Source organism: Bidens hawaiensis, unplaced genomic scaffold (genome assembly GCF_021521415.1).
Source record: "Bidens hawaiensis isolate Kalapana, Puna unplaced genomic scaffold, B.hawaiensis_p1.1 tig00012467_1, whole genome shotgun sequence".
NCBI classification, from domain to species: domain Eukaryota; kingdom Viridiplantae; phylum Streptophyta; class Magnoliopsida; order Asterales; family Asteraceae; genus Bidens; species Bidens hawaiensis.
The window spans coordinates 176,449-199,851 of NW_027492017.1; the positions used below are offsets into that span (position 1 = coordinate 176,449).

Genomic DNA, 23,403 nt, shown 5'->3' on the forward strand with positions numbered 1-23,403 from the left:
CAATAGAGAAACATTAGTGGTGTAAACGAGCCAAGTTGTTCTTGAGCTACTCGAGATCGGCACATTAAAAACTAGAATTGAGTCTAGCTTAAAAGCTCGAGCCTAAATTAGAGTTTGTTTAAACAACGATTCCTAGTCCAAGCTTCACTTATCGAGCTCGAGCCGGTTTGCAAGCCTATAATATATTAAATATATATTTTATAATTATAATTATTATGTATCAAAAAATGAAAAAATTTGAAGTAAATAATATGTATTAAGCTATATATAAAAATTATAATAAAATATGTAAAAAAAGGTATAAAATAGTAAATAATTAATAAATAATACAAATGAGTTGAGCAAAGCCGGGCTCAGACTTGAAAACCTACTTACGAGACAAGCTTGAGCTTACACGATCTGGTGCTCAAGCTTGGCTCATTTACGTCCCTAACAAACATTGATAAATGATTAAAGTAGTTGATGCCACACTAACAACACAAAACTTTGGTGGGGTTGTAAGTCTACCAAAAACCGACATGAAGTATGCTCTAAGAGATCGAAAGGGAATTGAGGCTTCTTAAATTGTAGTCACAATATAAAAAAGTTAAAAATAAACAAATAATATTGTATATGTTGTTACGTTGCATCATATATTTTTATTTTATTTTTGCTTGTTTATTTAGTAATACAAACTTTGTCATAAATATGATAAACGTTGTATATGCTGTTTGTTATAGAGAAATAAGTTTTAAAAAGTAAGGTTTAGTTTGGTGAATACCTTCTAATTATCGAGGATATGGTTGTGGTTTGGTCAAGGGTACCTTTGACTTTTGCTTTAATCAAACCAGGGCTTCGTTGTACCAATCCGAGCAATTCTTACCACATAATTTCATTAACATTTATTCTTAATCCCATTTATATTATACTTTAGTAAAATTACACTTATTTTCTCATTCATGTTTAAAAAATACTGATATATATCTAGTTTTTTAATTTATGTTTCTATTCAATCAAATCATATAAAATAAATGTGTGTTTTTGTGTCCCTTCAGTACAAAGCCAATTTTATGGTGTTACCAGACTGCATAAATGTCTTTTAACAACACATAACACGCTTATATATTTGCATAATTGTCTCTCTTTCATTCTTCTACTATATCCAACATATACGTACAACATACAAGAGCTTAATTATATGGTTCTAGCGAGTCGTGACTACTCATATGTGCTATAAGTTGATTTTGAGAACCACCAAGTATCTAGAAATCATCTGTCACTGATCTGTTTAGAACCTCTATTCTCCGATGAATAGAAATATAGTGTAGTCGCTAACCAGCCTATGTATTTATCAGTAAATAAAATGATTCTTAAATTACAAAGATTGTTTTTGATCAATTAAATTGTGTAAGAGACACTGCTACATAATTCTATATGTTCTTTAGAAGGAGGACATGATGATTGTCAATGTAACAAAAGTTACGCATCAATGTTATTATTAAAAATTATTTTTATGATGATGATAAACCTTATATATATATATATAATAACTCGAAACATGATTAAATACATTTTATTCTTAACATGAAAATAGTGAGAACCAATTTGCTGTTATTATTAGGTTTATTTTGACAGGTGTTTGATGTTATTTTTTGTTTGTATTAATTTGCTAATTTTCTATTATGAGATATTAAAAGTATTTGCTGATTTATATTTGTTGTTATTATTAGATTTTTTTCTTGTGCTGTTATTACTTTGTTCTTGATTTTGATTCTTTTGTTGTAATTTTTAGGTGTTTTTATTTGTTATTATAAATAATTGTATATGTAGATTGCTATTGTAGTTGGTAATGTTTCTTAATTACGTTCTCATTTTTTTAAAATTGGTATTGGTTCATACATCCTCATATTAATATTAAAATGTACATGAACCTTCCCCATAATAACTCCATGCACAAATTCTTGTTAATATTTAACTTTTTTAATAATGGTAAGAAAAGTCTACAATTAAGTTTTCATTTATAATAGAAAGTTAGAAACTAACATAATGACATAACATTTAAACGTACACGATAAAACTTATAAAATAAACAACGTGAAAATTATGGAACTAGAAAATTTTAAGTTGAAAGTTCATTGCATTTGCCTTCGACACTTTTGGATCCCTAGCTCCCGAGGCGGTTCGCTTCTTGTAGCGGGTGCAGAAGGTGGTCCACAGTGACTTGCAGAGCCCGAGGAACCAAGGATTTATATTTAGTAGAATAGGCTTTGCGATTCAAAATGGGATAGCGGCGCAACTTGTTGCTCGCTTACCCATTATCTAGATGTAACTCGGTTTGTGTTTTATATAAAAGTAAACGATAAAGTAAAAAAAAAAAAAGTTGAAAGTTGATGCATAACAAACTTAGCAGATCCTAAGGAAGAAATCAACTGAAACTAAAGCATGTTATATTTTTTTTAATTTACATTAATAAGTAAAATAAATACCATTTGTATTATTGGTCTACCATCTTTCCAGAGTATATATCCACCAACCATGTTAAAAATGACATTAGAGCAAACACCCATGTCACTCCTTTTTAAGGTTTGTGTTACATTTGCCACAACAAAACAACACATAGCACTTGCAATTATCTAAGAGAGCGAAATGGCATCTACATGGTTGCAAGTGGTGGCGTTTATAGCGGTCTTGGTGGCTTGGACTTGCCCGACACTAGTCGAGTGTCGCATTCGCAATTACAAATTTAATGTATGTATTTTTTAAATGATTTGTTTAGTTTGTTCAAATAATAATAATAATAATAATAATAATAATAATAATAATAGTTATATATCCATATTATTTTATTATTTTTGAACGGCAAATTTCCTACTTTCCGGGACTTAAAAGTCTTAAACCAAGGACACCCGGTATGATTATTTAATAGTGTTAATAATGTCCAAGGCCGTCTCCAAGAATTTAAATACCTCGGCCGAACCAAAATAAAATGCCCATATACCTTAACGAAAATTTTTATATTCGCTAATGTACGAAAAAATTTTATTCGTTAATGTACATGGTTAAAACTTTTATCGACCGATTTATTATAAGCATAAACCATTTTAAGCATGTAATTATCTCATAAATAATTGCAAATAACCTTATTTCTAACACCTAAAAACACATATATTTGATATGTATAAAAATGTTTGTGCCCCCGAACTTATGTGCCCGGGCCGATGGTGCGGCTCGCACACCCTCCGAGCCTCCCCTGATAATGTCTTGTTTAATAATGCATGCAGGTGGTAATGACCAATTCTACGAAACTATGTAAAAGTAAGCCAATAGTAACGACGGTCGTTTCCCGGGCCCCACAATAGTTGCTAGAGAGGACGACACCGTGACGGTCAAAGTGGTCAACCATGTTAGATATAACGTTAGCATTCACTGGTTAGTAATAAAACTTGTCACCTATTTTATTTTTGAGGTGGAGACCAAATTATTAACAAAATTTGTTAAGGCTTTAAAGTTTGATAACATTTACTTGATGTGTGATTTAAATTATAGGCACGGTGTGCGACAACTGCGAACCGGATGGGCTGATGGTCCTGCATACATAACACAATGCCCGATTCAGCCAGGAGGAACCTACGTGTACAAGTTCACTTTAACGGGACAAAGGGGTACGCTTTGGAGGCATGCACACGTCTTGTGGTTAAGAGCCACGGTTCATGGCACCATCGTCATCTTGCCAAAGCTTGGAGTCCCATACCCGTTTCCCAAACCCAACAAAGAAGTTGTGGTTGTCCTAGGTAATGTTTATAGCTTTTTAGCGGTGTACATGGAACCGAAAAAACATAACCCAAAAAAAACACTAACAGTTTGGTGTTATGTTTTTGTAAAAACCGAACAGAATTTCTAGATTTTCATTTATTTATTTATTTTATATTAAGTAATTTGTAAATTTAATAAATATGTAACACAAATACGTTAACCCAAATGTTTGCTGATAAGTTAGTTATCAAGTAGCAAAAATGATTTAGGCTTAAATTCATTATTATGGGCCAATTTTTTTTCCGTCAAAAAATTTTCTAGCTTATATGGCAAAACTGAAAAAACCGAAACCGGACTGAAACCAAAACGATAACGTAAACACCAAAATCAAATGGTTTCAAAAATCGCCAAAGTTTCGGTTTTAACTCAAAACCAACCTGAAGCGAACCATGCACACAATTCTTTTGGATAATATAAAACATTATAAATGATGTGTGACCATTTAACTATGAAAAATACAGGTGAGTGGTGGAAGTCAGATACCGAAGCTGTAATTAACCAAGCACAAAAATTAGGACAAGCTCCTAATGTTTCAGATGCTCACACCATCAATGGGAATCCAGGGCCTGTTGGGAATTGCTTAGCAAATGGTTAATATTTTACTTCCAATTTTTTTAGTTTATTTCATATCATTGAAACTATTCATTAGTTTATTATGTCGGAAAATGACAAAAATGTCTATTTGAAGTTTTGAACTGTCAAAGCCAAGAAAATGTCCATTTGACTATCTCATTCCCAAAATTCCACTCCAAATCTCATTGAAGTTTTAATCATTATTCGATGAAATTTTTAACCAAGCAGATTCCGCCACTTGTTCAAAAAAATCTTGTCCGGATAAAAAAAAAAGAAGAAGCCGGAAGCCAAAAAAATAATGTCGAAAGCAATGGCGAAGGTTGCTTAGGGCCCAGCCCCCCCCCCCCCCCTTTTTTACGAAGTAGTGCAAATGTACCCGTTTTCGTCCAAAAATTTTTATACGAGGTGTAATTTTAGCCGTTTTCGGCCTAAATCTTTTATACGTAGTGTAAAATTTAGCCGTTTTTGGCTGAAATTTTCTATACGTAGTGTAAAATTTACCCATTTTCGACCGAGATTTTTTTATGCGTAGTGTAAATTTAGCCGTTTTCAGCTGAACAGTTGAGCCCGGCCCCCTTTGTTTATGATTTTTTGTATACATTTTGAGTCCGTCCCCTCCGGTGTCTTAGTCCAAACTTCGCCATTGGTCAAAAGCCAAAAAAGATTTCGTGGGAATCCAAAAAAATCTCGTTGGAAGCCAAAAAAATCTCGTCGTAAGACAAAAAAAAGCTCGTCAGGCGCCTAAAAAATCCCGTCGGCTCATATGCCTTTTTAAAAAAAACTATTGACCCGCCAGTTTATGACGCGTTACAAAATCTTGTTGGCTAATGATTAAAAAGTGTGCCGCTCAACAAGATTGAATGTGGACATGATGGAAAAAAAACTAATCAAATGAACATTTTGTTTACTTTAACCGGTCAAATGGACATTTTGATCATTTTCCCGTATCATAATGTGATTGTTTACTAATTTATATCTCATAAATTTGAATATACATTACAAGTTACAAGTGGATCAAGGGAAAACATACATGTTAAGAATAGTCAATGCTGCACTCAATGAAGAGCTTTTTTTCAAGATTGCAAACCACAAACTCCCTGTTGTTGAAGTTGATGCTGTTTATGTCAAACCATTCACAACTGACACCATTCTTATAGCACCAGGCCAAACCACAAATGCCATTTTAACCACCACTCAAAAACCCGGTAAGTACCTAGTCGCAGTCTCCCCGTTCATGGACGCACCAATCGTCGTTGACAACTTGACTGCAACCGCTTCCATTCGCTACTCTGGTGTCCTCACATCCACGGCCACCAAACTCGTCGCCCCACCGCCTCAAAACGCAACTTTGGTAGCAAATAGTTTTATAAACGCGCTAAAAAGTTTGAATTCGGTAACTTATCCGGCTAAAGTCCCGTTAACCGTTGACCATTCGTTGTTTTTCACGATTAATCCTTGCAAGACTTGTGTTAATGGTAGTAGAGTGGTGGCGGATATTAATAATATAACATTTGTCATGCCAACAACCGCGCTTTTACAAGCACATTATTTTAATATAAGCGGTGTGTTTACTGACGATTTTCCTAGTAAACCGTTGATGCCATATAACTATACGGGCACACAACCTAAGAACTTTGCAACAAACAAAGGTACGAAGCTGTATCGGCTTCCTTATAACTCTACGGTGCAACTAGTTTTGCAAGACACTGGGATGATCGCCCTTGAAAGCCATCCGGTTCATTTGCATGGTTTCAACTTTTTTGTTGTGGGAAGGGGTATAGGAAACTTTAATCCGAATAAAGATCCGAAAAGGTTTAATCTTGTGGACCCGGTTGAAAGAAATACTGTTGGTGTTTCAACGGGTGGTTGGACTGCTATAAGATTCAGGGCAGATAATCCAGGTATAAAATATTACAAAACATATTCTTATACATTTATACATGTTATTATTCATGTAAGACTCTTTATTGTTTTTTTCAGGCGTCTGGTTCATGCATTGTCATCTCGAAGTGCATACGACATGGGGACTAAAAATGGCATTTGTTGTTGACAATGGGAAAGGACCACTTGAATCTGTAATACCACCTCCAAGTGATCTACCCAAGTGTTAGCTTGTTTTATATTGATTTTAGAATATATGTTCTTTTGGTAGCCTATGGCTCCATTGAGTTGAATAAATCAATGTTTTTTTTTCTTTTTTATTGTTTTTTTTTTTGAGTTGGTATAAGTTGATTTGTGGTGTTGTGATTATTTATAAATATGAAAATACATCTCAAGAGGGACTTTGAATATACTTATATACTTATCCAAGTATGCAATTTCAATATATACTACATTTTTTTTTTTACTTTTATATTTATACATGATTTGGACATTATCTAAGATTGTGCTAAACAAAGTCTGTGAATTTACATATAGATTTATAGTTAGGGGTGTACAAAACCGGTTTTAAACCCAAACCGAACCGGTTTGGTCAACGGCCGGTCAAAACTGGTTTGACTTAAACCGGTTTAGAAGCAAGATAGGCCGGTTTGGTCACGTCGGTTCGGTCCGGTTTATAAACCTGTTTTTCTCAAACCGGTTCGGTTTTAAAACCGGTTTTGTAAATCTTAAGGGGAACCGGTCTTGAAACTGGTGGTTTGGGTCGGTTTTGGGAACCGGTTTGGGTGAAACCGGTTTTAAACCCAAACCAGTTCGGTACAGTCGGTTTAGTTCATATGTTTCATATGTGAAAGTCACTCCAAGTCATAAATCCACCTATGAATATAAAAAAAATTCTAGTAAAATTCATAGTGTAAATGTACACGCGAATCCACACCGGTACATGTATAACGTTTATCGACATACGTCAATGATACGTGCTGAATTTCGACAGAGAATTTAAACAAAGAAACGGCAGAAAGATAGGTCACAAACTAATCGATAGTCTCATTCATCGTTCGTCAGGTAGTGATGTACACAGTTTATAGTTACTAACCAAGTACAAGTACCAACAGTCAATATATTTTATAATATTAGTGAAATGTGTACAACCATAATAAAAGGCGAAATCCGAAAACACCACCCCAAATGTAACTTCACATACCTTTTTCTTATCCAAATTTGTTTATCGATATCTCAAATCAGGTTGCATAAACCTGACCCACTGTCATCGCTACCTTAACTTAAATACGGCCCAAGGAAAGTTATTTGATCGCAACATCCTTACTTTAAAGCAAACATTCAAAACTAACCTTCTCTACAAACATAAAAAAGTAACTACCACTATTTACATGGCTTTGCACATAATCTAAACAAAAATAAGCCCAAACTAACCACCTAACTAACTAATTATTAATTAAAGTCTCAATGTGCCCCCATGAACAGATATCTTAGATCTTCAGCGGTTAAACGAGCGGTTGACATTCCACTTTGATCTTCACCGAAAGCCGAAGCAACCATTTTCCTCTTCTCTTCCTGCATTCACCAAAAATTAATAACAACAACAACAACAAAGCAAGGTAACAAGATGAAAAATAAAAATAATAATAATAATAATAACAAAGCAAGGTAAGAAGATGAATAATAATAATAATAATAATAACAACAGCAACAGAAACAAAGTAAGGTAACAAGATGTAATATAATAATAATAATAATAATAATAATAATAATAATAATAATAATAATAATACTAAGCAAGTAACAAGGTAGAAAATTCTAAACTGCTGACATGGCATAATAGTAAAAATTACAAGTACAAACCTGGAGAGCAAGAATTCTGTCCTCAACTGTGTCCTTAATGGTGAGTCTTGACACAGTAACAGGACGAGTTTGACCAATTCGATGAGCGCGGTCAATGGCTTGATCTTCAGTAGTTGGATTCCACCAAAGATCCAAAAGAATAACATGAGATGCAGCCACCATGTTCAGACCAAGATTCCCGGCTTTTAGGGACATTATCATAACAATCACCTGCAGCATAGTTCATTTCTTGATTATAAAGCGGAAGCACTAAGCACTTAATATAACCACAAAGAACAGAAAGTCAACCTCAGGGTCCGTATTGAATTCTTTTACCGCATGGTCCCTTGAAGCTAACGACATTGACCCATCAAGCCTTCGGTATTGAATACAATACTGATTAAGTGACATTTCAAAAAGATCCAACATTCGTGTCCACTGAGAAAACACAATCGCTTTAATCGGTCCATCAACACACGAGCTAGAAGACGCATCGCCATTGGATCCGTTTATATATGAACTCTTTGCTACACAATTGGACAGAATAATCTCGATTGCAGATTTAATCTTGGAAGAACTGTAATCTTGCTGAAGAACAATGGATTTTTCATCGATTCTTGATGAACTCGAGCCGTTATCATCGGATATTGAGTTTGTTAATGTGGATTTGTTAAATACCACGTCAGCACCAATTGAGGCTTTGCAGTTTGGTGATGGGCATGTGTTGTCATCCCCGGTTAGGTATTCGGATACACATTGATAACAGAATACGTGTCCACAAAGAGTAACCACTGCATCTTCTGGTGGGTCCTGTAATATCAAGAAGTTAATAATCAGTTCTTATATTTAATGAGTTACCACATATAAAGTCTAGGATGAAGACATGGAAGACACACTTTAGCATTGTATATGATATGGTGCATACAAGTGGGTTTGGTTGGGATGAACAAAAATGTTGTATTATTGCCGATGATAGTGTTTGGAATGAATACGTGAAGGTATATTCTAAAAAATATATTTTTTAGATTTTAAAATTTTAGTCTAATTTATTTGTAATTGTCTTGTAGTCTCACAAAGGTGCTGTGAATTTTCGTGACAAGTCATTTCCTTTCTATGACAAATTGTGTACCATATTCGGTAAGGATAGAGCTACTGGTAGTAAAGCAGTTGACCTTGGAGAAGAAGATGTTGTTCAAGAGACGCAAAAAAGCTCACCTGTTGATATTGAAGACTTTGATTTTGTTGATGAAGCCGTTCCAAATGTTGATAGATCTGAAGGACAAACAGGAAGTGTAACAAGCAAACGCAAAAGAGGTAGAAGCACGGATGCAGATGAGATATATCGAGAGTCTTGCAAAAATATCAAGGAAGTTTTGCTTCGATTTGGGGAAATGGTGGGTGAACTTAGCAAAGAAGGTATGGAGGCTCGTGAAATCTATGAAAAGGTTAGTGATGAGTTGAAAGCTTTACCAGGTATCACTACGAAAAAACGGTTCAAAGCAGCTCATTTGATTGGTAAAGATGTGGATCTAGGACGTTCTTTTCTTGCGTTGACAATAGAAGAGAAAATTGAGATGGTCGAGTTGTATACCGATAGTTGTGTCTGGTTGAAGTATGTTTTGTATGTGAATTGGTTTTAACTATGGTTGATGTTTTTTGCTTAAAAACTATGTTTTGTATGTGAATTGGTTTGATCAATGCATATTTTGGTTGGAATTTATGCATCTTTTTATATGTTTTTTATTTTTTAATAAATATTTGTTATGAAAAAAATACTTGTGCTAATGATAAAGTTGATATAATTCTCTGTTTATTTCCTATGTACCAAACAAGAGAAATGATTCTCAGCTATATTTCTCTACTGAAATCTCTGTACTACTAAACAGAACAGTCAATTCTCATTCTCCAGACCAATTCCCTTTCTCTGCAATTCCATTTCTCTATTCCATTTCTCTACAATTCCATTCTCTGTACCAAACACCCCCTTAAGGTTTGTATAAACTGAATTTGATTATTCAGAAATAAACAGTTTCGGATGATCGGTTTCATACCAACTACAAAAAAAATATAAAAAAATGATAGTTTATTACAAGAAAAGGTAATTGTTGGAATAATATATGATCTTTTTAAAAATTCTAACAAAAAAAATAAATTATGTAATAAACTTTTTTTATAGCTTAACAATATATTGGACCTTATTAATGGCCTTGCTATTGGTGGGACCTTTACCCAGATACGATTGTTGTAGTTTAACAATATATAAAATGGCTACTTAACCAGTTTATGGATTTAGTCCCTTAAAAACCGTACGGTCTAGGAGTGTGCACGAAACCGAAATAACGGAACCGTAACCAGAATAACTGACGTGGTCGAACCCAATAAAAAATGACAGGTCAATGGTTTGGTTTATGTTTATTCAAAATCCGATTTTTCGTTTCTGTTTCGATTTTGCAATCAATTAAATACCAGAAAAAAAAAAAACCAACTAAAAAACTGATTTTAAGTAATTTGTAAAAAACAAAAAAAAAGGTGTAGATCAAATATTTTAGATTCAAACATCTAATAAAGGATTAATTATTAACAAAAAGAAAATTTAGGCCCAAATGGTGAAACTGAATTCATCGTTAAAACCGAAAAGCTGAAGCAGAACAATTTTATTGACTTGATACTGAATTTTCAATTTTTTGTTCAGTTTGAGCCCAAACCGACCCATGCACACCCCTAAAAAAATGGGTGACTTTTAATAAGACAGACAAATTTATAAGATTGGATCAATAAATCAATCTAAGAATTCTAAATTATAATATTGAAGGGAAATGAAACTCACACTACACAAGCAACATATGCTGAGATCTTCCAAAAGATTTAACAAATTCACACGCAGATCTTGTGGAAGATTTTTGGCCATTTTTGTAGAAAATCTACTGACAGATTCAGAGCTAAATCCCTTAACAAGCAACGGGTGATCACACGCTTGTCGAAGCCGCAAAAGCATCAAAAGGATATTTGCGTAATTTTGACTCACGGTACCTGCAGCTGCCCACGCCTGCACAAAGTATTTATTAAATTGATATTTAAAATAAATCACAAATAAACCAAGATTCATAACAAATAGTACAATCAAATTGTCATATAATTTGTCTAATAATTGATATGAACGGAAAAAAAGGTACCTTAAAACGTGACCGTGATTCAGTTTCAAGCTTGACATAGAAATCTCGTTCTTTGGGTGTAAAGTCAACCGTTTTCAACTCTATTGTTTTAGGAGGCAAGTTAATAATAGGCTTGCCATCAATCAAAGTGCCTGATCAAGAAAAACATTTATTAACTTTGTGTACATGTAAGAATGCGTAAGGTACAAATATGGCATTTAACTATAAGCAACACAGTAAAAGTGTATAAAAAAATAAGTACCTTTTGTTTTACGAAGCATTATAGCCTTAAAAACAGCTTGAAGTTTCCTATAACCCTGAATCGAGTTTCTTGAAATCGGGATCTTTATTTGATTACAAAAATTTTTATAATTCGCATACGGGTCACATTTCAAAAACCTAAAATAACTGAAAATTTCATCAATACTATTCTGTATAGGCGTTCCTGATAAGCACCATCTTTTTTTAGCCCTAAGCCCACAACACGATTTAGACATTCGTGTTCTGCTATTTTTAATCGTTTGAGCTTCATCCAATATTACTCTATACCAATTCACCTTCGCGAGAGTCCCGCTATACTCAAGGGCAGAACCGTCAATTCCATTTTTGCCCTTCTTTTTCTTTCCAGAAATAGCCTTTCGTTTCTTGTTAGCGAATTCAGAACTTAATCCATATCGATCCCCGTTTTTAACATCATCTTCATCTTCCTCGTCAAGACATTTATTCGGGACTTCTTTTGCCACGATGGCGTATGTTGTAAGGACCACATCGTAACGTGCCAGCTCAGCAGGGTCTTTGGTACGGTTGCCACCGTGATAGATTAGAACTTCAAGCTTAGCTTCTTCTGCGACTTTTTCTTCGAGCTCACGGGCCCACTGTCTTAGAACGCTTGCGGGACAAACAACCAATGATCCGGCTAAGGGTCTTCGGTTACTGAATATTTGTGTTGAGCTGCCCGGTTCAGTTATCAACTTTAACTCATTACTTTTGTTTTCGTTTACGACTACTGTGGGTTTGATATCATCATCGTCGTCGTCATCTAAGTTTAACGCTTCGGTTTTTGAATCGTTAGATTGATCGGCTTTAGGTTTTGATGAAAATCTTTGATTTTGGATGAGTGCAATTGTCGATATGGTTTTCCCAAGGCCCTGTCGATGGAAGATTGGAGATGCAACAAAAGTCAAAACAGGTAAATGCTCAGTACGGGTTGAGATGGGTTGATTTAGACCGACCCATAAACACCTTTTTTTATAATTTTAGTAACTTTATATATAACAAATGTGAAAAATACGATTAGAAAACAATACCTTTATAGTAATCATCTACTTATGTGTAAAAGTTGACTACAAAACTTGATTGCGACACTAATAATCTAACTTTTTGTCATAAAGAAATTAAGAAGGTTCTATGTAGTTGAATACATTGGGCCCATTTAGGGCTGTTCACGAGCCGAACCGAACCGAGCGAAGGCTTGCTCGTTGCTTGGCTCGTTTACAACCGAACCGAACGGCTGAAATTCGAACCGAGCCAAAATCGAATCGAGCATTTTTCGATCGAACATCGAGCGATTTCGAACATTATTTATTTCTTTTTCACTTTAAAATTTTCAATAAAAAACAAGTTTAAGGTTGTAAATTATATAGGTGTTGTTTGTTTTTTCAGAGGTAAAATGTCTGCAGTCTGCGGACCACATCTGCAAACCTCTGTAGCAGAAGAGGTGGACCATACCTCTGCAGTCTGCAACAAGAATACTGTTTGTTTTTTAACGTTTGCAGACTTCTAAAATATACTGAAATTTAAATAAACTGAAACTTTATCTGGTATGCTGACTATGTGATGAGTATTCAAATCAAACACAAACAGTTAACTGGTAATTAGATTGAAAACGATGAGCAATTTAACGAGAATAATAACAGTGAAGGGTAGGAAGGGAATTTGATTTAATATGTAAAGGAAATATAAAGAAAAGATAGAATAGGACCACTAACAATCCAGGGATATTCCCTCTCTCATTGCCTGATGCAAGAGCCACTCATTACTAACAAAATTCATAACTAACTCACATGATTATTCCCTTCCTATTAATACTAACATGTGCACACTAGCCACTTTGCACTTTACCCCTCCTTGAATAGACAATTAGCTCTTTTGGACCTTCATGATTCTTATCATTGCCATCCCCTTCAAGAGTAGTCTTGTCCCCAAGACGACAAGACTGAAGTCCGGGAACTGTAGCTTAATCCAATCAACATCTTCCCATGAGGCCTCATTTATTGGTTAACCAATCCAATGTACTAACCATTGTTCCATCGAATCTGACCCATCTCGAATGACACAAGTCGCCAAAACAGTTTTGAGGTGCAGGATGAGGAGAATCCGCCATATCCAATTCTGAAGGTAACACCGTCTCACTAGGACCCGAAACTGCTTTCTTCAAAAGAGATACATGGAAAACCGGATGTATTTTGGAAGTGGTAGGCAATAGCAGTTTGTAGGCCACTGGACCAGCTTTTCTACTATCTGAAATGGCCCAAAAAATTTTGCTGCCAATTTTTGGTGAATTCGGCTAGCAACGGACAGCTGGCGATAGGGTTTCAATTTTACATAGACCCATTCTCCCACCGAAAACTGTACGTCCCGTCTTTTCTTGTCCGCATGTAACTTCATAGCCCCCTGAGCATTAGATAAGTGAACTTTAAGTTGCTTAAGGGCCTCATCCCGGTCCTGAAGTTCCCTCACGACAGACTCCACCCGAATTTCGCCCGGAATGAATTGAAATACTGAAGGAGGGCGTCGTCCATAGACAGTTTCGAAGGGAGTAACACCCGTGGAAGCGTGAAAGGTGGAGTTGTACCAATACTCTGCCCATGGTAACCAGACAGACCAAGTCTTGGGCTGATCAACTGCGAAACAACGCAAATAGGATTCCAAACATCGATTTATTACCTCCGATTGACCGTCAGATTCCGGGTGGTAGGCCGAACTCATTTGCAGTTTAGTACCCATGGAACGGAATATTTCTTGCCAAAACTTGCTTAAAAACAAGGGATCACAATCACTTACAATAGATTTAGGAATTCCATGGTGACGAATAACCTCCTTAACAAAAATCTCAGCCACTGTTTTAGCGGTGTACGGGTGTTTTAATAAAATAAAATGAGCATATTTCGATAAACGATCCACCACCACAAGAACCACCGTGAACCCCTTCGAAGGAGGCAGCCCCACAATAAAGTCCATAGACACGTCTTCCCAAATAGCGTCGGGAATTGCTAAAGGTTGTAAAAGACCAGCAGGCAGCACCGAACTCGCCTTACATCCCTGACAAATATTGCATTCCCGGATAAACTTTTTAATAGTAGTTGTCATACCTGCCCAATACACATTAGCTGCCAATCTCCGATAAGTTCTGTAGAACCCTGAATGTCCTCCCGTAGCGGTCACATGAAATTCGTGTAACAAGACAGGAATAAATTTAGAGTGGCGAGAAATAACCAAACGGTTCTGGTAAAACAAAACATTATTCTTGATTGAATACCCCAGATACTTTTCCGGTGTCATTTCGATTTTTTTCATTAAGGTCTGAATATCAGAATCTTGTTTGGCCTCCTCAGTAAGCAAAGCACCGTGAAGCCAAATAGGGGCAGAAACCGCTTGTAAAAACTGACCAGAATCAGCACGAAGGGATAATGCATCCGCTGCACGGTTTTCCCGACTGGGTTTGTATTGAATGTCGAAATCATAGCCCAAGAGTTTAACCACCCATTCTGTTGATCGGAAGTAGAAACACGCTGTTGCAATAAAAATTTCAAACTCTTCTGATCCGTGCACACCGTGAACTTGGAACCCAACAGATAAGGATGCTAATGTTGGACCGCCAAAACTAAAGCCATTAGTTCCCGCTCATATGCCGATTTCGACAGGTTTCAATCACTTAACGCTTTACTAAAATAGGCAATAGGTTTCTTGTGCTGCATAAGAATAGCACCAATACCGCATCCCGAGGCATCACATTCCACAACAAACGGAAGTGAAAAGTCGGGTAAAGATAACACCGGAGCTGAAGTCAAAGCTTGTTTCAGTTTCTCAAAGGCTGCGTGAGCCACCGGGGTCCACTTAAAAGCATCTTTCTTTGTAAGATCTGTTAACGGCCTTGCAATACTTCCATAATCTTTAACAAATTTACGATAATATCCGGTCAACCTCAAAAATCCGCGAAGAGCTTTCAATGTTGTAGGGATCGGCCAATCAACAACAGATGCCACTTTTGCTGGATCCATAGTAACCCCTTGACCAGAAATTACATGACCCAAATAATCAATTGACCGTTGACCCATGCTACACTTGTCAGGGTTAGCTTTGAAGTGATTAGATAATAAAATGTCAAAAACCTCTTTTAAATCTGCCAAATGAGTCTCCCAAGTAGGGCTGTGGATCAGGATGTCATAAAAAAAATGACGACTTTGTGACGTAGAAGAGGCCGGAAAATATCATTCATTACCGCTTGAAAGGTAGCCAGGGCGTTCATAAGACCGAATGGCATGACCAAGTACTCATAGTGTCCATCGTGAGTACGAAAAGCAGTCATCTCAATGCTATCGGGGCACATACGAATTTGATTATATCCCGCTTTAAGGTCCAGTTTAGAAAAGAAAGTGGATCCATGTAATTCATCAATCAATTCATCGATCACCGGAATAGGATACTTATTAGGAATTGTGGCATTGTTTAATGCACGGTAATCAACACACATACGCCACGAGTTATCTTTTTTTCGGACCAATATGACAGGACTTGAAAAAGCACTTTTACTCGGTCTAATCATCCCCATAGTTAACAACTCCTGAACTTGACGTTCGATTTCTGTCTTTTGAACATGAGGGTAACGATAAGGGCGGGCACAAATGGGGGCAGGACTGGACAACCGAATACTGTGATCATGAGAGCGGCTCGGTGGAAGGGACATAAGTGGTTGAAAAATCTCGTTAAACTGCTGCAATAAAGAAGTCAAAGTAGTTTGTTGATGAGTGGATAATAGTGGTGAAACCGGGGGAAGCGAAGTGTCCACCGACGAGGGACCCGTAATCCCATCCATGGATAACCACTGATGTAAGGCAGATAAAGAAGATTGACCTGATTGAACCCCGTGTAATTGCACTGACACTCCCTGATGTAAAAAACGCATCCAAGAATGTTGCCAGTCATGGACCACCTCACCCAAAGACTTTAACCACTCCAGACCCAAAATAAAATCCAAGGACCCGGTATCAAATACCAAAGCATCCACCGAAAACGAACAAGGACCAATAAGAACCAGAAGAACAATACATCTTTCATAAACAAAAACGAAATGCCCATCGCCAAGTTTAATATTTATACCTTTGAATTTCGAAGACGATAAGTCCATGGCCGAAACTAAACGACGCGAAATGAAATTATGAGAAGCCCCACTGTCAACCAACATAGAGATTGGAAAACCCATCAACGTGCCTTCCAATTTCATAGTAGCAGACGGTGCTTGGGCAGCCACCGTGCCAGCAAACTCCAAAGCATTACAAGTACCCACTGTGCAATCCGAATCGGTCTCGAGTGTAGGAGGAGAAGGTTCCTGTAGTAAGACACATTGATCTAAAATGGGAAAGTCATCCTCATCATCTCCCAACAGCAAGACGCGTAACCGACCCTCAGGGCACTTATGAGTTGGTCCATATTGCTGACCACAACGAAAACAAAGTCCCTTCTTACGCCTGTCCTCCCACTCAGTTCTAGAGAGAGAACGGATACCCCGATCACGGGGAGAGGACTGACCATTATCAGCAGTTGGAAAAAATGAATTAGGGTTCCCCATTGAACGGGAAGAATCCAATCTAGGGACCATATTTTTCTCACTGGACCTGGGAAAAGAAACAGTTCTGAAACTGGAACGGCCCATACTCGACGGCCCCTCTTTAGGCCCAAACGATGGAAGTCCATTAGGGTTCAGATAACGGTAACGACCCAAAGCCGCTTGACCCGAATCTAGTCGAAGCATCAGTTCGACGTCCTTCGCCAATTACATCGCGTCCAAACGAGAGCGAGGACGATGAAGACGGACCCACTTCTTTACATCATCTTTTAAACCAGCCACAAAATAACCGATTGTTTGCGATTCTGGAAGTCGCAGAACAAGAGCGAGAAGGTACTCAAAATCATCAATATAATCATATATTGAGTCCCCCTGTTTAATCGTAGCTAACTGTTCATACGGGTTCTGGATTTCTAATCTACAGAACAGCTAAAGCAATTCCGATTGAAAATCCGGCCACGAAATGTTCGAATGCAACTGAGCAATTATGGTGAACCAGTGTTGTGCAACCCCAACCATACTCAATCGAGCCAATCGTAATCGGCCGTCATCAGGTGTATGATTCAGATCGAAATACACATCTGCTTTTTGAATCCAACCTTGTGGATCGTAACCAGAAAATTCAGGAAGTTTTACCTTCTTAACAGCCCATGGAAGTGATGTAGAAGAATCGGTGTTGTCGAACGATCCCACGCCAGATCCGGCACCGACATAAGAGGACCCACCACCGGAAACCCCTGAAACCGGAGAATCAGAAACTGCCCTCTTATCTTGCTTTGCCATCCACGTCAAAACCACCTTCCTAAACTCCCCAGACTCAGCTCGTTCCAACGACTGTAACGAATTACCCATTGATTGTAACGAACCACGAATTTCAGTCACATCTAACTGCAACTGTTTCATCTGAGAATCCTGAGCATCTAATCTGGAGTTTGTACGAGTTTCCATGATGGTCACTGGAAGCGAGTAATCGAAGGTTCACCGGAAAATGAGTAATCGGCAGGTCACGACAGGTCGGACCAATGATGAGTATTCAAATCAAACACAAACAGTTAACTGGTAATTAGATTGAAAACGATGAGCAATTTAACGAGAATAATAAGAACAGTGAAGGGTAGGAAGGGAATTTGATTTAATATGTAAAGGAAATATAAAGAAAAGATAGAATAGGACCACTGACAATCCAGGGATATTCCCTCTCTCTCATTGCCTGATGCAAGAGCCACTCATTACTAACAAAATTCATAACTAACTCATATGATTATTCCCTTCCTATTAATACTAACATGTGCACACTAGCCACTTTACACTTTACCCCTCCTTGAATAGACAATTAGCTCTTTTGGACCTTCATGATTCTTATCACTATGCATATGAGAAGAATTAGTTCTCATATTAACAGCCTAAACCGTAAACACACTATACATTTCGTCAAGAAAAAAAATAATAAAATAAAGATACACAAACAAAACACCTTACAAATTTGGCTTTGAAAACTACACAAAGAATGACCAAATACATGTGTGCATCCTTACACAAGTCACCACTTTTTAGTACGACATCATCAACTTTAAAGTTAAAACCCATGAACAATCTACAAACATTACACACATAATAATAATAATAATAATAATAATAATAATAATAATAATAATAATAATAATTAACAAGTCAACTTCCACCTCCCACCTTTCATTCCCAATCCACCATTTCAATTTCCATGCTCACCACCGCTTCCTCAATCCCACCACCATGAGAGGTGGCAGATGCGACGGCGGCAGGCATGTGGAGGAGGGGGTCGGCTGGAGGAGGTGGGTGGAGGAGACGGCGGCGGCTAGTAAGTGGATGAGGGGGTCGGCTGTGGTAGGTGGAGGAGGAGGCGGCGGCGGCAGGTTCGGGAGGTGGCGGATATGGAAGGTAGATGGAGGTGGCTTGGAAGTGGAGGTGATAGAGATGAGATTAGGGTTTAAGGATATGAGTGTCTGGTGAAAAATATGTGTGAGAAGAGCCTAGAAGTTGTTGGACCATGTCTGCACCAGGAAGAATGAAGAGGGCGCGCAGACGTTTTTTAATGAAACGTCTTCAGAAAAACAAACAGTCTGCAGAGGGCAATGTCTGCGCATGGTCTGCGCGGCGCAGACAGAAGAGGCCAGGAAGATCTTTTCAGAAAAAACAAACACCACAATTATTTATAAATAAATTAGTAGTTTTTAGACAAAAGTGTAACAAATTGTAAATTTTTATTAAAAGCAAGTTTGAAGTGAGATAAAATGATCATGTAAAAACACTTCTAGTATTCTAAAAACTTGAAGGGAACAAATAAAACTATAAAATTGACGAAGTAGGAAAAATTTAAAGGGGTTAAAAAAATTGTAAGCTTATATTTATGTGTTTTGTCTATATATTTATATATTTGTTCATATATAATTATATATAAAATAAATTAAAAATATTCGAGCCGAACCGAACCATGCAGACCTTTGCTCGTTGCTTGGCTCGTTTGCAAACCGAACCGAGCAGAGCGGCTCGTTTACAATCGAGCGAGCATTTTCCGAGCAAGCGGCGAGCGAGTTCGAGCGAAGAGCGGTTTGGATGGCCCTAGGCCAATTCAACACAATGGGCCTGCTTGACACATTAGGGATCAAACATAGCCCAAAACACCCCACTTATGTATGGGTCGAAATTGTTACATCAATAATCTAACTTCCTTGTCATAAAGTGATCATGTAGGTTTTATGTAATAACACATTCCGGATGACTTTTAACCCATTCAACCCATTGGGCCTTGTTTGACCCGTCAAAGGTAAAACATAACCCAAATTGACCCTTTTATACATAAACGGGTCTAAACTGCCAACACTAATTTACACTTCACAAACTACTGACCTGATCATCAGCTAAAATTCCACCCGAACAAGCAACACTCTTCTCCTTTTGAACCATCCACGCCAATGCAATTTTCTAAAAAAACAAAATAACCACAAAGCACATGGAACCATAAATACGTAAATGATATATACACGTTCACTATAAAAAAAAAACTTTGTGATTAAGTAAATATATAACCTGGTGCCTTAAAAGAGAAACCGACAAAAGCCCATCAGGCAATTCTGCTTCAGTTAACGGTTGATTAAGATCCTAAAGTATCATTTCAGAAAGTCAATATCAACAATTTATTTCCTCATTCGTAACATATTTTGATAACACAGAAAACCAATACCAGTAATGCCACTTGATAAATAAGCCTCTCATCACCAACCGGTTCATTAACAGCCCCTGAAGGGCGATAAAGGTCAGGTGTAGGCGCAGCGCGGTAAAGATCGGGTGGAACAGCATATTGTGAAGTAGGAACAGGCACGTGTGGTTTCAATGATGGCGGTAGAACCCTATTTCCATGATGGTTGTTATTCATCAAATCATTACCAACTCTACCAAAACCGTCTTCCAAATGAGCCTTTCCACGGTTTTGCAACGCGTTTGCATACTGTTGACCATAATTTTCTCGGATTTGACTTTTTACCGGGACACTAGGCCTAGAATTAGATGATAATAATGGCTGAAGGGATGATGGAAGCACTCGTTTAGGATCTGTCAGAAATAACTATATATCAAATTTGGTTCCAAAATTACAATTCTTTATTTAAAGATAGTTTGGTGCACTTACTTCCAAAACCACTACTAGACCCGGGTAGAATCGGAACCTCATCATCCACATAATTATTAGAATGAGACAAGTGCCCGTTTAAAGCCAGTTTTCTTGTAGGAGGATGAACCCGTTGACTTCCATCTTGTCCTACAATTTGGACAAAAACCTTCTAAGTTCAATCATTTAAAAGTGGCTGAAACCTAGAAAACTTAACTTGGGTATGTAGGCTAAATAGCAGAGTGAGGGGGAACCGAATTAACCGAAAATCGGTTATCCGTTTGTTTGTACCCTCGTTTATCCGAAATTAACCGAACCATTCATATTTTCATATACTTCTAGCTTTTATACCTCCATTTCAAGTATTTCATGTTTTATATATCCATTTCATGTTTTTTTAAGCAAAAATATTGGTTCTGGTTATTAACCGAACCGAACAGAAAACCGACAAACTAACCAAATAACCTATCAGATTAACGAAAAGTGACTGGTTAATAAAATAGATTAACCAAATGACTTCGGTTTCGGTTGACACTAATAACCAAAGTACCAAACTGGACAAAACCGTGCACACCACTACTGAATACATAAAAACCTTAAAAATACAATTTTGATACCTTAAATTTAACAAATATCAACAAATTAGTAATTTTTAGTATGTAGAGACTGAACAATAAAGATTTTCTTTACCTGCATAACTTGTCCCAGACGAAGATGCAAATGCAGGAAGAACCCTAGATTTAGGTTTTGAAGAAGCTGAATCATTATAATCTTTATACTGTTCAATATCCCAATCACTCGATTCACTATCTGTTGAACTTATATCTATAGGCTGATTAGACCCCATTAATTAAAGTCCCTACAAAATCAAAACTTTGCATCAGAAAACCCTAACTCTAAAAAAACCCTAATTTAGAATACTCTGCAATTCACAAAAATTAAGCAACAAAAACACATTTTTTTCAAAAAATGTAAACAATTGTAAATGAATTAGATTAAGAACCAACACAATTTCAAGAAATCAAGTACTTCTAGCTTTTATACCTCCATTTCAAGTATTTCATGTTTTATAACTCCATTTCATGTATTTTAAGCAAAAAAAAAATTGGTTTTGGTTATTAACCGAATCAAACCGACAAACTATCGAATAAACCGAAAACTGATTGATTAATAAAATAATTTTAATAATTACCAAACTGAACTAAACCGTGCACACACCTACTAAATGCATATAAACCCTAAAAATCAAAATTTTAAATCATAACCATAAAAAAGCCCTAATTTACAATACTCTACAATAAACAAAAATTAACCAACATGAACACGTTTTGTTTACAAAAATGTAAACAATTGTTTTAAGGATAAACACAATTTTACCAAATTAAGTATTTCTAGCTTTTATACCTCCATTTCGAGTATTTCATGTTTTATACCTCCATTTCATGTATTCTAGTTATTAACCAAACCAAAAACCGACAAACTAACCAAATAAATCGAACCTCTGGTTTCGGTTTCAGCCTTGGCTAATAACCAAACTGAACCGAGCCATGCACACCCCTACTAAATTACATATCAACCCTACAAAATCAAAACCCTAACCCTAAAAAAAGCCCTAATTTAAAATACTCTGCAACCCACAAAAATTAATCAACAAGATCACAACTTTATCAAAAAATGTAAACAATTGTTCACAAATTAGCTTATAAATCAACACAATTTCACCAAAGCAACACATATACATTCCCAATTTCGAAAATTGATGACGTATGTAACAGGCAAACCTCGTGATCGTCGATTGTGTGATTAGTGGAGGCAATTAGGGTTTAGAATCGTCGTAGGGCTTCGATATGTGTGTGAAATTAGAAACCCTAACCCCAATTGCTCTGTTAATTGGAATCAATTAGGGGTTTTTAGGGTTTAATGGGTCATGGTTTTCGTCCATTTTTAGGTGATGAAATTGAAATGGTGAAATGGGTATTTGTTGATCGGATATGGGTCGTGATGGTTTTTGATTAAAGTGACGTTATTGTTGAATCTTGAAGTGGTCTTGTGATGTTAACATTGTTATGTTGTGTACTATTATTATAACATGATGACATGTAGTTCAATGTTTTATTTGTTCGATAATAATGTTTGGATTTAATCTATTCATCTTTTAGACTGTGTTTCTTTTGTAATAAGAATCTAATTCGTTGAACGCAATTCTTGTGTTGTCAGTTCGGAGTTTTTGATATTCAGTTACAAACTGATTAAACGGAGAATTGTGTTGTCAGTTCGGAGTTTTTGATATTCAATTACAAACTGATTAAACGGAGAATCAAACTGAAATGAAAGTGTTTAACATTATACTGAATTACTAATTTGGTTTTTGTTTTTAAGGAATTCAATCCGGTTAATTTGAGGAAACAAATTTATATGTATTTTGGTATGAATTTTTTGTTTCTTGTGAGAAAATGACAAGTATCTATGTTCTCAACCACCCATCTTTCTCATTATTAATGGACCCCCTACCCGTTTCCCCCATTGATAGGAGTTCGTTATCTCTAGTATGCCGTAGCTTAAATTCACACACATAGTTTTCAGTTGGTGATTTTTGTAGCATCTAAGACATGTTAGTTAGTTGAGACTTGCATGAAATCAAAGTGAAAATATAAACTGATGTAACTGTCCATAAT

At 36.5% G+C, this 23,403-nt stretch overlaps 1 protein-coding gene and 1 pseudogene across 2 annotated transcripts; one reads left to right on the top strand and one right to left on the bottom strand.

Annotated features, from left to right (window-relative positions):
• The first annotated feature begins 2,625 nt into the window (after positions 1-2,625).
• On the top strand, positions 2,626-6,541 carry LOC143541074 (laccase-4-like; annotated as a pseudogene). The gene is made up of 7 exons (XR_013136692.1): positions 2,626-2,727; positions 3,261-3,408; positions 3,526-3,770; positions 4,254-4,382; positions 4,882-4,889; positions 5,366-6,266; positions 6,346-6,541. The product of XR_013136692.1 is annotated as a laccase-4-like (transcript).
• Positions 6,542-7,548: 1,007 nt separating this feature from the next.
• LOC143541088 (helicase-like transcription factor CHR28) lies at positions 7,549-22,784 on the bottom strand. The gene is made up of 12 exons (XM_077033995.1): positions 22,510-22,784; positions 21,419-21,587; positions 20,750-20,878; positions 20,306-20,673; positions 20,152-20,223; positions 19,972-20,046; positions 11,503-12,388; positions 11,262-11,392; positions 10,916-11,134; positions 8,398-8,898; positions 8,110-8,319; positions 7,549-7,821 (listed from the first exon to the last, which is right to left on the bottom strand). Exons 2-12 carry the CDS (start codon positions 21,573-21,575, stop codon positions 7,711-7,713), a joined length of 2,859 nt encoding a protein of 952 aa, XP_076890110.1. The 5' UTR covers positions 21,576-21,587; positions 22,510-22,784; the 3' UTR covers positions 7,549-7,710.
• Between the last annotated feature and the right edge of the window lie 619 nt (positions 22,785-23,403).